The sequence below is a fragment of the Schistocerca gregaria genome, chromosome 8 (genome assembly GCF_023897955.1).
Source record: "Schistocerca gregaria isolate iqSchGreg1 chromosome 8, iqSchGreg1.2, whole genome shotgun sequence".
NCBI classification, from domain to species: Eukaryota; Metazoa; Arthropoda; class Insecta; order Orthoptera; family Acrididae; genus Schistocerca; species Schistocerca gregaria.
The window spans coordinates 488,924,761-488,938,750 of record NC_064927.1 but is presented as its reverse complement, the minus strand read 5'-3'; the positions used below and the strand labels follow the sequence as shown (position 1 = coordinate 488,938,750).

The 13,990-nt window shown below is 39.1% G+C and overlaps 1 protein-coding gene across 4 annotated transcripts in view; it reads left to right on the top strand.

Moving 5' to 3' along the window:
• LOC126285382 (vesicular glutamate transporter 1-like) overlaps positions 1-13,990 on the top strand; it is a 136,712-nt gene that overhangs the window by 32,364 nt on the left and 90,358 nt on the right. For all 4 annotated transcript variants that reach the window (XM_049984720.1, XM_049984719.1, XM_049984721.1 and 1 more), the window contains exon 4: positions 10,098-10,331. In XM_049984720.1, the coding sequence (XP_049840677.1) occupies positions 10,098-10,331 (234 nt within the window). The remainder of the gene's footprint in view (positions 1-10,097; positions 10,332-13,990) is intronic.

Sequence of the window (13,990 nt, the reverse complement as noted above, 5' to 3'; positions counted from 1 at the left end):
GACACTCTGTGACCAAAATGGTACTGAAACAGAGGATGACAGACTAAAGGCCAAAATACTAAATGTCTTTTTCCAAAGATTTTTCACAGAGGAAGACTGCACTGTAGTTCCTTCTCTAGATTGTCGCATAGATGACAAAATGGTAGATATCCAAATAGATGACAGAGGGACAGAAAAACAATTAAAATCACTCAAAAGAGGAAAGGCTGCTGGACCTGATGGGATACCAGTTCGATTTTACACAGAGTACGCGAAGGAACTTGCCCCCTTCTTGCAGCGGTGTACCGTAGGTCTCTAGAAGAATGTAGCGTTCCGAAGGATTGGAAAAGGGCACAGGTCATCCCCATTTTCAAGAAGAGACGTCGAACAGATGTGCAGAACTATAGACCTATATCTCTAATGTCGATCAGTTGTAGAATTTTGGAACACGTATTATGTTAGAGTATAATGACTTTTCTGGAGACTAGAAATCTACTCTGTAGAAATCAGAATGGGTTTAGAAAAAGATGACCGTGTGAAACCCAGCTCGCACTATTCGTCCACGAGACTCAGAGGGCCATCGACATGAATTCCCAGGTAGATGCCATGTTTCTTGACTTCCGCAAGGCATTCGAGACAGTTCCCCACAGTCGTTTAATGAACAAAGTAAGAGCATATGGACTACCAGACCAATTGTGTGATTGGATTGAAGAGTTCCTAGATAACAGAACGCGGCACGTCATTCTCAATGGAGAGAAGTCTTCCGAAGTAAGAGTGATTTCAGGTGTGCCACAGGGGAGTGTCATAGGACCGTTGCTATTCACAATATACATAAATGACCTTGTGGATAACTTTGGAAGTTCACTGAGGCTTTTTGCGGGTGATGCTGTGGTATATCGAGAGGTTGTAACAGTGGAAAATTGTACTGAAATGCAGGAGGATCTGCAACAAATTGATGCATGGTGCAGGGAATGGCAATTGAATCTCAGTGTAGACAAGTGTAATATGCTGTGAATACAAAGAAAGAAAGATCCTTTATCATTTAGCAACAATATAGCAGGTCAGCAACTGGAAGCAGTTAATTCCATAAATTATCTGGGAGTAGGCATTAGGACTGATTTAAAATGGAATGATCTTATAAAGTTGATTGTCGGTAAAACATATGACAGACTGAGATTCATTGGAAGAATCCTAAGGAAATGCAATCCGACAACAAAGGAAGTAGGTTACAGTACACTTGTTCACCCACTGCTTGAATATTGCTCACCAGTGTGGGATCCGTACCAGGTAGGGTTGATAGAAGAGATAGAAAAGGTCCAATGGAGAACAATGCACTTCATTACAGGATCATTTAGCAATCGCGAAAGCATTACGGAGATGATAGATAAAATCCAGTGGAAGATTCTGCAGGAGAGACGCTCAGTAGCTCGGTATGGGCTTTTGTTGAAATTTCAAGAACATACCTTCACCGAAGAGAGAAGCAGTATATTGCTCCCTCCTACGTATATCTCATGAAGAGACCATGAGGATAAAATCAGAGAGATTAGAGCCCACACAGAGGAATACCGATAATCTTTCTTTCCTCGAACAATAGGAGACTGGAATAGAAGGGAGAACCGATAGAGGTACTCAAAATACCCTCCGCCACACACCGTCAGGTGGCTTGCGGAGTATGGATGTAGATGTAGATATATATTTGTGAAACAAATACTAACAAAGAGATAGAGGGGCTGGCTAGTACTTACCTCAGCTCAGTACAGCCAATAGATACACAAAAAAACAACCGAAAATTTAAGTTCCTAGCTTTCGGAATAAATGTTCCTTCATCAGGGAGGAGAGAGGGGAAAGAAAAGGAAGAAAGGAAGTGGATTTAGTTACTCACAACCCAAGTTATGAAGCAACAGGGAAAGGAAAACAGGGAGGGTAGCAAGGATGGAGGCGTGGTTGTCAGAGGGAAGCCAAAGATATTCTACTGTAGGTACTGTGCCAGCTTCATACCAAAGAGGATGCATACAGAAGTAAAGAGGTATATAGTATAAAGATGTAGGATGAAAAGGTGCATGAATGGCTAAAGAGGAAGGGGAAAGAGGAGAAGACTGAAGAGTAAATGGGAGTGTAAATTACTCCGCCAGGGATATGACTTTCTCAACTCAACCCCTGAAATGAGATCATCCCTTGACAAAATTCTCCCCACACCACCCAGAGTTGCCTTTTGTCACCCCCCTAACCTCCATAACATCCTTGTTAAACCCTACAATATTCCCAGACTACCTTCTGTACCCAGCGGTTCCTACCCCTGTAACCGACCCCTCTGCAAAACCTGCCCCATGCATCCCCCCACAACCACCTACTCCAGCCCCGCTACTGGTAAAACATACACAATTCAAGGCAGGGCCACGTGTGAAACCACACATGTCATTTATCACCTGACATGCCTGCATTGCACAGCCTTTTACATTGGTATGACAACAACTAAACTGGCTGAGCGCATGAATGGACACAGACGAACTGTCCACCTAGGAGATGTCCAATACCCAGTAGCGGAGCATGCCCTCCAGCATAATTCTAGGGACCTAGGAACCTGCTACACCGTATGTGCCATTTGGCTTCTCCCACCCAACACCAGTCCCTCTGAACTGCGGAGATGGGAACTTGCACTCCAACACATCCTTTCATCCCGCCATCCCCCTGGACTGAACCTACGTTAACCAACCTCACTCCCATTTACTCTTCAGTCTTCTCCTCTTTCCCCTTCCTCTTTAGCCATTCATGCATCTTTTCATCCTACATCTTTATACTATATACCTCTTTACTTCTGTATGCATCCTCTTTGGTTTGAAGCTGGCACAGTACCTACAGTAGAATATCTTTGGCTTCCTTCTGATAACCATGCCTCCATCCTTGCTACCCTCCCTGTTTTCCTTTCCCTGTTGGTTCATAACCTGGGTTGTGAGTAACTAAATCCACTTTCCTTTCTTCCCTTTCTTTCCCCTCTCTCCTCCCTAATGAAGGAACATTTATTCCGAAAGCTAGGAACTTAAATTTTCGGTTGTTTTTTGTGTATCTATCGGCTGTACTGAGCTGAGGTAAGTACTGGCCAGCCCCTCTATCTCTTTGTTAGTATTTGTTTCACATCTTTATATAAGATTTTCCATTAATTATTAGATATATATTTGGTTTGTCAGTGTTACATTAAGAAACCTAACTTTTACTGCTACATTAAGAAACCTAACTTTTACTGATTCAGACTGCAGATTTGCTTAGAGAAGTAATTCTATACCATGGTTACATCATTTTAGATATAAGGCATAAAACTGTCATATAAGGCATACGCATTCTAACTCCAATTTTGTTCACATTAATAAATAAACCCAGTGCTGATGTTTCAGTTGCACTGCTTCTTAAATGTCAGAAAGATTGTGAAGGGGTTTTGACCCGTCTCATCATGATATAATAATTGAGGAACTTGTTATTCCACTGATCTGTAAACCAGTTGTGTCAACAGTGACTTCAGTGTTCATCTCAATTGCGGGTTGATTGCATGAGAGTGATACCTTTACCGCAGATGCAAAATTTTGATGAAGTTGATTGACCAAATATGTGAGCTTTGTCTTATCATTTGTTACACCACTATAGAAAAAATTTGTTTCCAGTTGTGCAAAAACAAAGTTGTTAAGTTCCATGGCCAAAATGATGGTAAATGGAGGACAACTTGTGAGACCAAAACTGTGTCTGATCTGCCACTTACAACAACCATCGTGGATGAAACTTCAACTGTGGTGACTTGTATTTCACTGTTTCCTCCTTCCTACCATCTCATAACTGTAAATTCTCATGTTTCATTGTCAACTGGATTTACACACATGCATTTAATTTCCATAAATTTGGTACTTTATTTGTTAAACCAGTGTCACCACTGTAGATATTGTATATCTGCTGCATTTAATGCAATTGTAAAACCCTTGAAGAATGCTAAATTGCTTTATTAGTGATTAACATTCATCACTTAGCTGAGAAACACAAATATTTCATCTACAAATTTCATTCAGAAAAATGAAAACTAAGAGTTAACCATCAGAGATGTCAGAAATACAATATACATCACTGTACTGGAACCTCTTTGCTTTCATTGCTGCCCTATTGATTCACCAACTACAATAAATATGTTAAAAAACTTTAAAATATCTTTTATTTTGTCTGTAATGCTAATCAATGTTTTTTCAAATGATCATATTCTCCTTTAGCTGTTACTGCCTTTATTTTATTGTTGCAATTTCAGCATTTGTACTATTTTCAGGCAAAGATTTGATGCTCGAAAACGGTATAATTACGGAGATTGTAATTGTGAAATAAAAACAATAACAGGTAAAAGTGAATGTGGCATCATTTAAAAACGTTATAGAAACAGTGGACATATATTACAAGGATAGATGTCGTTGATGTATTATTATACACTATAGCCATTTGTCATTCTTCTATTCATGTTGAATTTCCCTGTATTTTCCAATCCTTATGAATATTTATTTTGTTAATAGCATATTGCTTCTCCTGCATTCTGTAGCAGCACTCTCTTCACAAGGAAGCTGTAGCATTAGGATTATCTGCCTTAGCTGATGATCTGTTAAGTAACACTTAGGAAGCATTACTTAAAGATATTTGTAATCTCTCATTTGTGATTAATTTGATTATTATTAAGATTAAAGACAATATTGGAGACCCTGGTGCAAGCTTCACCAGTCTCCACTCTTGTTACATTCTACATACTTATGTTTTGTTAGCTGAATTATTAATTTTAAATTCATATCAATAAGAATTTGTATCTCATAATTTTCAAATTACAACAGAGTCAGAATGGCTACCAGTACTTACTATCAGGTGGCAAAACTCTGGTAATACCAATAGACATGTTTGAAAGTGTAAAAGCTATTCTTAGCTTTCAGGACTATTAATTCATTCCTCAAGGAGAAGAGAGAGAGAGAGAGGTTGGGGAAGGTTAGAAAGGCCGACAAGATTACTCAGATGTTCAGACCCTGGGAAGAGGTGCACCCACCTGTTGTGAGGATGAGAGGAAATGAAGATCTTTTTTCTCAATTTACAATCACTTGTTTAGAATTTTACTGTAGTTTTTGGAGAATTTCACTGTATCTGGATTATTTGAAGTTCCTTACCCGTTATAGCTTTTCCTTTTGGTATAAATTTTGATGCCTACTGTAATCCATGACTTCATTTAATTTTATGTATTTTCCATGGGCCATACCCGCAATAACTCAGTGCGATATGGAATATACCAGTAGGTTTACAAGTAAGGTATATTTTATCTGTGAAAACCATAGCTACAGGGTGGCCTCTTATGATGTTGGATATTTTTATATCAGTCTATATCAAAATTTTATAATTATAACCTAACCACATATATAATATCTGTTCAGAAATTCACCTATGAACAGATGGAGTTGTGAAATAGAAATGATTTCAACTTGTTTTTAAAATTATCTGCCAAAATTTTAATGCCTATATACTTTGCTTCTCTCTGTGCAAAAGTAAGATTGTATTGTGGATCGTGATCACCATTTATGAATGCTCCTATTAGACTGATGGGAAAAAAAATTGCAACACCAAAAAATGATTCTTGTTTGCAAATGTGAAATGCTGGTACATAAATAACCAGTGTAACTGCCAGAAAGTTGAATGAAAGCATGCAAACATGCATGCAGGTGCTGAATGTCAGTTTGTGAGATGGAGTTTTATGGATGTTGTGCTTGGTTGGTAATATAGGGACAGTTAATACTGTTTGTGGATGATGTGGGAGTTGTCCTCCAACAATGTCCCATATGTGCTTGATCAGAGGTGTATCAGGTGATGGAGCAGGGCAAGGCAACCTATTGACACTCTATAGAGCATGTCAGGTTACAACAGCAGTTTGTGGACTTGTGTTGTCCTGTTGGAAAACACTCTCTGGAATGCTGTCCGTGAATGGCAGCACAACAGGTCAAATCAACACATTGATGTACGGTTCTGCAGTCAAGGTGGACGAGATAACCACAAGAGTGCTCCTTCTGTCATACAAAATTGTGCTGCAGACCATAACTCCAGATGGAGGTCCAGTGTGTCTTGCACAAAGGTAGGTTGGGTGCTGGCTATCAACTGACCTCCATCTAACCAACACATGGCCACAGCTTTCACCAGAAGACACAACAGATCTCCACCCTACCCTCCAATTATCTCTTACTTGACACCACTGGAATTGCAAATAGCAGTGGTTTGGGGTCTGTGGAATGCACACCACAGGGCGTCTGGCTCGGTGCTCTCCTTGAAGTAACCAATTGTAACAGTTTGTTGTGTCACTGTGGTGCCAACTGCTGCTAAAATTGCTGCTGCAGATACAATATGATGTGCCAGAGTGATACACTGAACCTAATGGTCTTTCCTCTCATTAATGCCTCGTGGGCATCTGTAGTCTATTCATCTTGTTACTGTATAGTCTCATGGCGGCCACTGCCAGCAATCATGTACAGTGGCTACATTCCTGCCAAGTCTTTCTGCAGTATTGCAGAAGGAGCATCCAGCTGCTTGTAGCCCTATTAAATGGCCATATTCAAACTTAGTGACTTGCTGATAATGGTGTCTTTATCACCTTAAAGGCATTCTTGACTAACATCAACTCACTATGTCCAATCTCATGACTGTTCCAGCAAGTATTTAAAGAAAATCTGATTTGCATCCTCGCAGTGATGCTACTAGTGCTACTCTTATGCAAATGGTGCAAAATTGGAGCAGACATAATCTTTCAAATGAAGGAACATGCCTACCAACTTTTGTTTCTGTTGCGCAACCCGTCTTGGTTTTCAGTTTTTTTTTTTTTTTTTGCCCCCTCCCCCCAATCAATGTATCTGCAAATAGTGCCCAATTCTTCTCAGCTTCATATGAGAGTAACTATATTGTGTGTCTGCTGTTAGTGTGCCAAATTTTTTAAACAGATGTCTACACTATGTTTGAAAACAGCAGATATTACACTTTGTGTCAATGTGGAATTGCTCCAGAAAGCTATTCTATATGACTGCAATGAATGGAAATATGTAAATCAGTTGAATATTCCAATGCTTAATCACCAAAATCAGCAATTACACACAGAGAAAATGCTACTGAACTCAAGCTTTCGAGAAGATCGTTAATGTGTGATTTTCAATTCACGTTCTGATCAATATAACACCTAGAAGTGTTGGACAATCTGATTTACATACCTCCTGTTCCCAATTATAGATGATATGTCTTGCCTTATACAGAACGAAATGGACTGATTTTTTTTTCTGATGTAAATTATAAATCATTTACTGGGAACCAATCTATAATACTTTTGTAATCTCCTTTATTGCTCCTCCTATTATTAAAACTCTGTTGGGCTTTATTAGGATGTTTCTGTCATCAGCAAAGAGCACTATTGTTACTTTGTAGGTGTAAAATGGAAGATCCATTTCTGTATAAACATGAACTAAAGTGGTTCCAGAATTGAACCCTGTGAAACACCAGTAGTAATTTGTCCCCAGTGAGAAGAAATATTTTTATGAGAGCTGTGTGAACTATCTAACATGGCTCCTTGCTTCTTGTCAGTTTAACATTAAGTGAACTACTTGCCCATTTCTCCAAAAGCATGATTTGCTTTGCACAGTCAAACCTAAAATCATTATCCATTCAGCCTTTCTGTTGCTTGTACCCCATTAACATAGAAATAGTAGAAAGCAACACCTTAATAGTATGCTTATATTATTTGTACATCCCCTAGTCAATCTAATATCTCCTTTGGCAACACATGGATCTTTCTCTTTTTTTTTTTTCCATGGATCATCTCATAATAAGGGTTTGTCGTCATAATGTAGTGAAGCTAATAAAAAGCGTCTCATTTATACTGATACATAAAATATGCAATGACATTTTTGTGAGGATAGGACAGGTGGTTGCTCACGTCCTTTCTGAAGGAACCACCCCAGTGTTCACCTGAAATTGTTTAGAAAAACTGCAGAAAACCTAAATCAGGATGGCTGGATGGAGCAAACTGCATCCTACCCAATATAAGGCTAGTGTCAACATAAAAAATAGTTCTGCTCTGTTCCTTTGCATCTCTGTACAGTGCCGTTGCACACACTATGGATGCTGCTGGTGACTCAAGGACTGTGAACCTGCTGTTATACTCCTTGCATTCCATTCAGTCTGTCTGGAAAACTTACTTTAGGACCCTGCTCTCCCTTCAGGCCATCTGGAAAAGTGAGTTAGTGAAATTTTAAACTCGGGAGGTATTATGATCAGTAGATCTTGACCATATAAGGCCATATAATTTTCTTGTCTAAGCCAATACAGTTTTCATGTGTTGTACTGTGGGAGGGAGTTGTTATTGTCCTGCCTCTTCGTCATGGCAACAGCCATTTGCACTACAGAAGTAAAATTTATTGAACACAAGTATTGTTTCATATTAGATTTGAAACACATATTGTGTTGTAGCCAGAAGTACTGCAGGAGACAGTCAATTGTTAGAAATGAAAGAATGCGAAATTATAAATGGAAGTGTAGGTGAGACACAATAATGCACTAACAAACATGGAGTAACAACCCCAAGCCAGGAGAATACAAATGTACAAAACATTGTAACATAGGAAAATAATATATTGACAAAAATGCACAGCTGCTTATTGACCCCAAAACTGTGTTCCAACTATAGACCTCCTTGTAGAGAGAGTTACTGGAGTGCACTGTACATGGTTCCTTTGGTTGAGCTCTCTTACATTTGATTACAAATGTTGTCAAACAAACCAGCTGCTGTTCGATTAATATCTTCAGGTGTTAGTGCTGGACTAGGCAGCCAATAATGTGTAACATTTGAATGTTTTGATGTTTGTGTTACTAAAAGTGAGATCAGTCAGTCTGGAGTAATTTAAGTGTATTTCATCAAATGGTGCTCGCAACTCTACAGCTGGTTCTTATAGATAATTAAAAAAAAACTATTTGAAAGAATAGTATTGCTCACCTTCTTGCAAGTACAGTAGAGTGATGAACCTGTCCTTGACTTTCAAGAACTATGTGTATGACCATTGTGGCTATGTGTTTCACAATAGATTGCACTCATAGATTTTGATAATGTAAGCCTATAATTATTTTTTTGTTTATTTGAGGAAAGAACTTTCTCTTTTTTATAGGATGGACATCAGGTATAAATTAATATGTAATTAATGATATGAATATAATAGAGGGAAACATTCCACGTGGGAAAAATATATCTAAAAACAAAGATGATGTGACTTACCAAACGAAAGTGCTGGCAGGTTGACAGACACACAAACATACACACAAAATTCAAGCTTTTGCAACCAACGGTTGCTTCATCAGGAAAGAGGGAAGGAGAGGGAAAGACGAAAGGATGTGGGTTTTAAGGGAGAGGGTAAGGAGTCATTCCAATCCCGGGAGTGGAAAGACTTACCTTAGGGGGAAAAAGGACAGGCAAAAGCTCGCACACGCACACGCCCATCCGCACATAGCCAGACATTTGTGTGTGTGTGTGTGTGTGTGTGTGTGTGTGTGTGTGTGTGTTTGTGTGTGTGTGTCTCCTCTTTTCCCCCTAAGGTAAGTCTTTCTGCTCCTGGGATTGGAATGACTCCTTACCCTCTCCCTTAAAACCCATATGCTTTCGTCTTTCCCTCTCCTTCCCTGTTTCCTGATGAAGCAATGTTGGCTGCAAAAGCTTGAATTTTGTGTGTATGTTTGTGTTTGTTTGTGTGTCTATCAACCTGCCAGCACTTTCGATTGGTAAGTCACATCATCTTTGTTTTTAGATATGTAAATATGTAATTATGTATAAATTAATGTTGTATTACATATTAATTAATGCTGTATTATGTATAAATTAATACTGTCCTGTGACACATGTTGCTGTTGTGGACTTAAAATTGTCAGCATTTTATTGCTGTTCCATTAGGTTTTTAATAACAACAGAATGAAGTGACCCACATGATTGAATATTTGTGTTCTTGACGTAAATGTATGGAACATAAGGATGGTGTTTATCACATGGTAATAGTATGAAATGAAATGTATCGGGCAGAAGCGTCTGATCTTATTTTTTCCTCCTATAGAGCCAAGAGTTCCCCTGGGACAGTGAAATGCAAGGTCTTGTACTTGGATCTTTCTTCTATGGGTATATAGTGACCCAGCTACCAGGAGGATGGCTAGCAACACGCATCGGTGGTAAAAGACTTTTTGGGCTTGGACTTGCTGCTACTTCATTCATCACTCTCTTAACTCCTATACTTGCACGTGGAAGTGTGTACCTACTTGTCCTTGGGAGAGTTATTGAAGGTTTGTTTGAGGTAAGCATTCATGATTAAAGATATTGATGCAAGATTAAGCACTCTTGTTACTTTATTTTTTGACCTTAGGCATACTCATTCAGCAACTCACACATTAATGTTGCTGTTATAAAATTTGAAAGTAAGTCTCAAAAATTAGGACCCATTGCACACTGACAGAGCAGGAATATCCTTCTGCAGGATTCAACAATATTCATAGCCTTGTTCATTACAGTGCTATACCTGCCCTACAGTACTGCGACTCGCAGTACTTGAATGAGACTCATTCTGCTGGAAATAAGAAAATTTGTTAGACAAAGCACAATAGGCTGGATGATGTGCAACTTCCTCCCGATGGGTGAGGTCTATAGTTGCAACCACGACACCATGCAGCATGATACAGATGAGCGCAACAATATGCCGAATGGACCACTCAGGATTGGCATCACATTCTCTTCACCTGTGAGTGTCGCATATGCCTTCAACCAGACAATCATTGGGGACATGTTTGGAGGCAACCCAATCAGTCTGAACACCTTCGACACACTGTCCGCATGTGCAGCAAGGTGTAGATTTCCTGCTGTTTTGGGGTGGCATTATGTGGGGCTGACGTACACCGCTGGTGGCCATGGAAGGTGCTGTAATGGCTGTACAATAAGTAAATGCCATTCTCTGACCAGTAGTGTAACCACATCAGCAGCATATTGTCGAGGCATTCGTCTTCATGGATGACATTTCGCGCCGGCCGCCTTCAGAATTTGAAAGAGAGTATTCCAGTCAACATTGTCAAAAGCTTTCTCTAAGTCTACAAAAGCTAGAAACGTAGGTTTGAATTTCCTTAATCTAGCTCCTAAAATAAGTCGTAGGGTCAGTATTACCTCACATGTTCCAGTATTTCTACGGAATCCAAACTGATCTTCCCCGAGGTTGGCTTCTACTAGTTTTTCCATTCGTTTGTAAAGAATTGCCATTAGTATTTTGCAGCCGTGACTTATTAAACTGATAGTTTGGTAACTTTCACATCTGTCAACACCTGTTTTCTTTGGGATTGGAATTATTCTATTCTTCTTGAAGTCTGAGGGTATATCGCCTGTCTCGTACATCTTGCTCACCACATGGTAGAGTTCTGTCAGGACTGGCTCTCCCAAGGCTGTCAGTAGTTCTAATGGAATGTTGTCTACTCCCGGAGCCTTGTTTCGACTCAGATCTTTCAGTGCTCTGTCAAACTCTTGACGCAGTATCATCTCTCTCATTTCATCTTCATCTACATCCTCTTCCATTTCCATAATATTGTCCTCAAGTACATTGCCCTTGTATAGACCCTCTATATACTCCTTCCACCTTTCATACAAGAGGTTCTCTTTTCTTCAAAGGTCTCTTTAATTTTCCTGTAGGCTGTATCTATCTTACCCCTAGTGAGATAAAGCCTCTACATCCTTACATTTGTCCTCTAGCCATCCCTGCTTAGCCATTTTGCACTTCCTGTCGATCTCATTTTTGAGACATTTGTATTCCTTTTTGCCTGCTTCATTTACTGCATTTTTATATTTTCTCCTTTCATCAGTTAAGTTCAATATTTCTTCTGTTACTCAAATAGTTCTAATAGCCCTCGTCTTTTTACCTACTAGACCCTCTGCTGCCTTCACTATTTCATCCCCCAGAGCTAACCATTCTTCTTCTACTGTACTTCTTTCCCCCATTGTCCCTTTATGCTCTCTCTTAAACTCTGTACAACCTCTGTTTTAGTCACTTTATCCAGGTCCCATCTCCTTAAATTCCCACCTTTTAGCAGTTTCTTCAGTTTTAATCTACAGTTCATAACCAATAGATTGTGGTCAGAGTCCACATCTGCCCCTTGAAATGTCTTACAATTTAAAACCTGGTTCCTAAATCTCTGTCTTACCATTCTTCTAGTATCTCCAGGATTCTTCAATGTATACAACCTTCTTTCGTGATTCTTGAACCAAGTGTTACCTACGATTAAGTTGTGCTCTGTGCAAAATTCTACCAGGCGGCTACCTCTTTCATTTCTTTGCCCCAGCCCATATTCACCTACAATGTTTCCTTCTCTCCCTTTTCCTACTCTCGAATTCATCACCCATGAGTATTAAATTTTCGTCTCCCTTCATTACCTGAATAATTTATTTTGTCTCATCATACATTTCATCAATTTCTTCATCTGCAGAGCTAGTTGGCATATAAACTTGTACTACTCTAGCAGGCATGGCCTTCGTGTCTATCTTGGCCACAATAATGCGTTCACTGTGCTGTTTTTAGTAGCTTACCCTCACTCCTATTTTTTTTATTCACTCATACGCTACAGTTTCTCAAGCATGAGGTTGAAAAGCAGTAGTATGAAATTTGGTGTTTGGTGTTTGTTACAATAGTTGCACTATTAGAAAGACCTATTTTGTTTTATGCAGCAGTGACATAATAGACGTAATCAGATCGAGAAACCATACCAATTTTGGGTAAAAAAGGTCAGCCGACTGAAAGCAGGAGAGACACCACAGGACATTTTAATCTTTACTGTCCTGATTATAGTATTATGGCATCCATTAAAAAAAATACACATTTCAATTCCATAGAGCGAAATACAGTGACATGCGATAGAAGAATGCTGTGTGAAGAGGCGTGGCACTGCGTCTTACATTTCCTCGAACACATATGTTTCATGCATGAGACTTTTCAGGAAGATGTGCGCTACAAAATGAACGCATTTTTAATTTTTTTTTTTGTTCTGTCTCAAACGCTCGAGAAGGGGGCGGAAGGGGGGGGGGGGGAGCACTATCTAGTATTGCCCCGGTTTGGAAATATCGTAGATCCGGGGCTGATGCACTGAACAGTCTGAGTTGTAGTGGGGAAGTGGGTAGTCTCCATATCACCCGTGTTTACATTTAGTGGTTTCGCTGTTTTCTCTTTGTTTACAGCTCTCATGTCACATGAAAACAAAACGATTTTCTATGGCTGAGAGCTATCAAGTGAATTAAAATACATTCACATAATTATGAATTGCTAAAATATGTTATTAGTTTCAGATTTTATTTCCGCCTTTCTGACAATCAAGCATTAATTCCTCTGCAGAACAGTGAAGTTATTTTTGTTGGTTTGAAAGAAATTTTCTTTTATTAATCTTTTCCACTGAGGCGGTCAATATATTTGAAATGAAGTGTTTAATTCCACATTATTGGCTAGTTTCAACTGTTCACTGCATTTCAAGTGCATGTTTTCATCTTATAGCATGTATGGCATTATGCCTTAATAAAGATCCAAAAATGAGATAACATAGTACTGGTACTCCAAGAAAATTTACATCCCAAAAACTACATTGAAAAGCTTAATATCTGGTCAATGCCTACTGCACTGGTAATCTGGACATACGAATGTGCACTTTAAATACACACTTTAAATGTGCACATTTCATTGTGGGTCACAAAATTCCGGTGCTCTTGGAGTATCCTGTGAAAGCTTTACTTTTCTTGTGCCAACTCTATGTATATTTATTTAAACCATTAACTTTCCCTGTTTGTGTGTTTTTGCACTACATAACACTGATGATGTTATTTGCTGACTACATCATATGTCCTGAGCTCTGAATCCCTGCTGTCATCAGCTGGCAAGATCAAGTGACATGAGCTGTGATTGGCTTACACAAACATGATTTGAATGCTTTGGAAAGT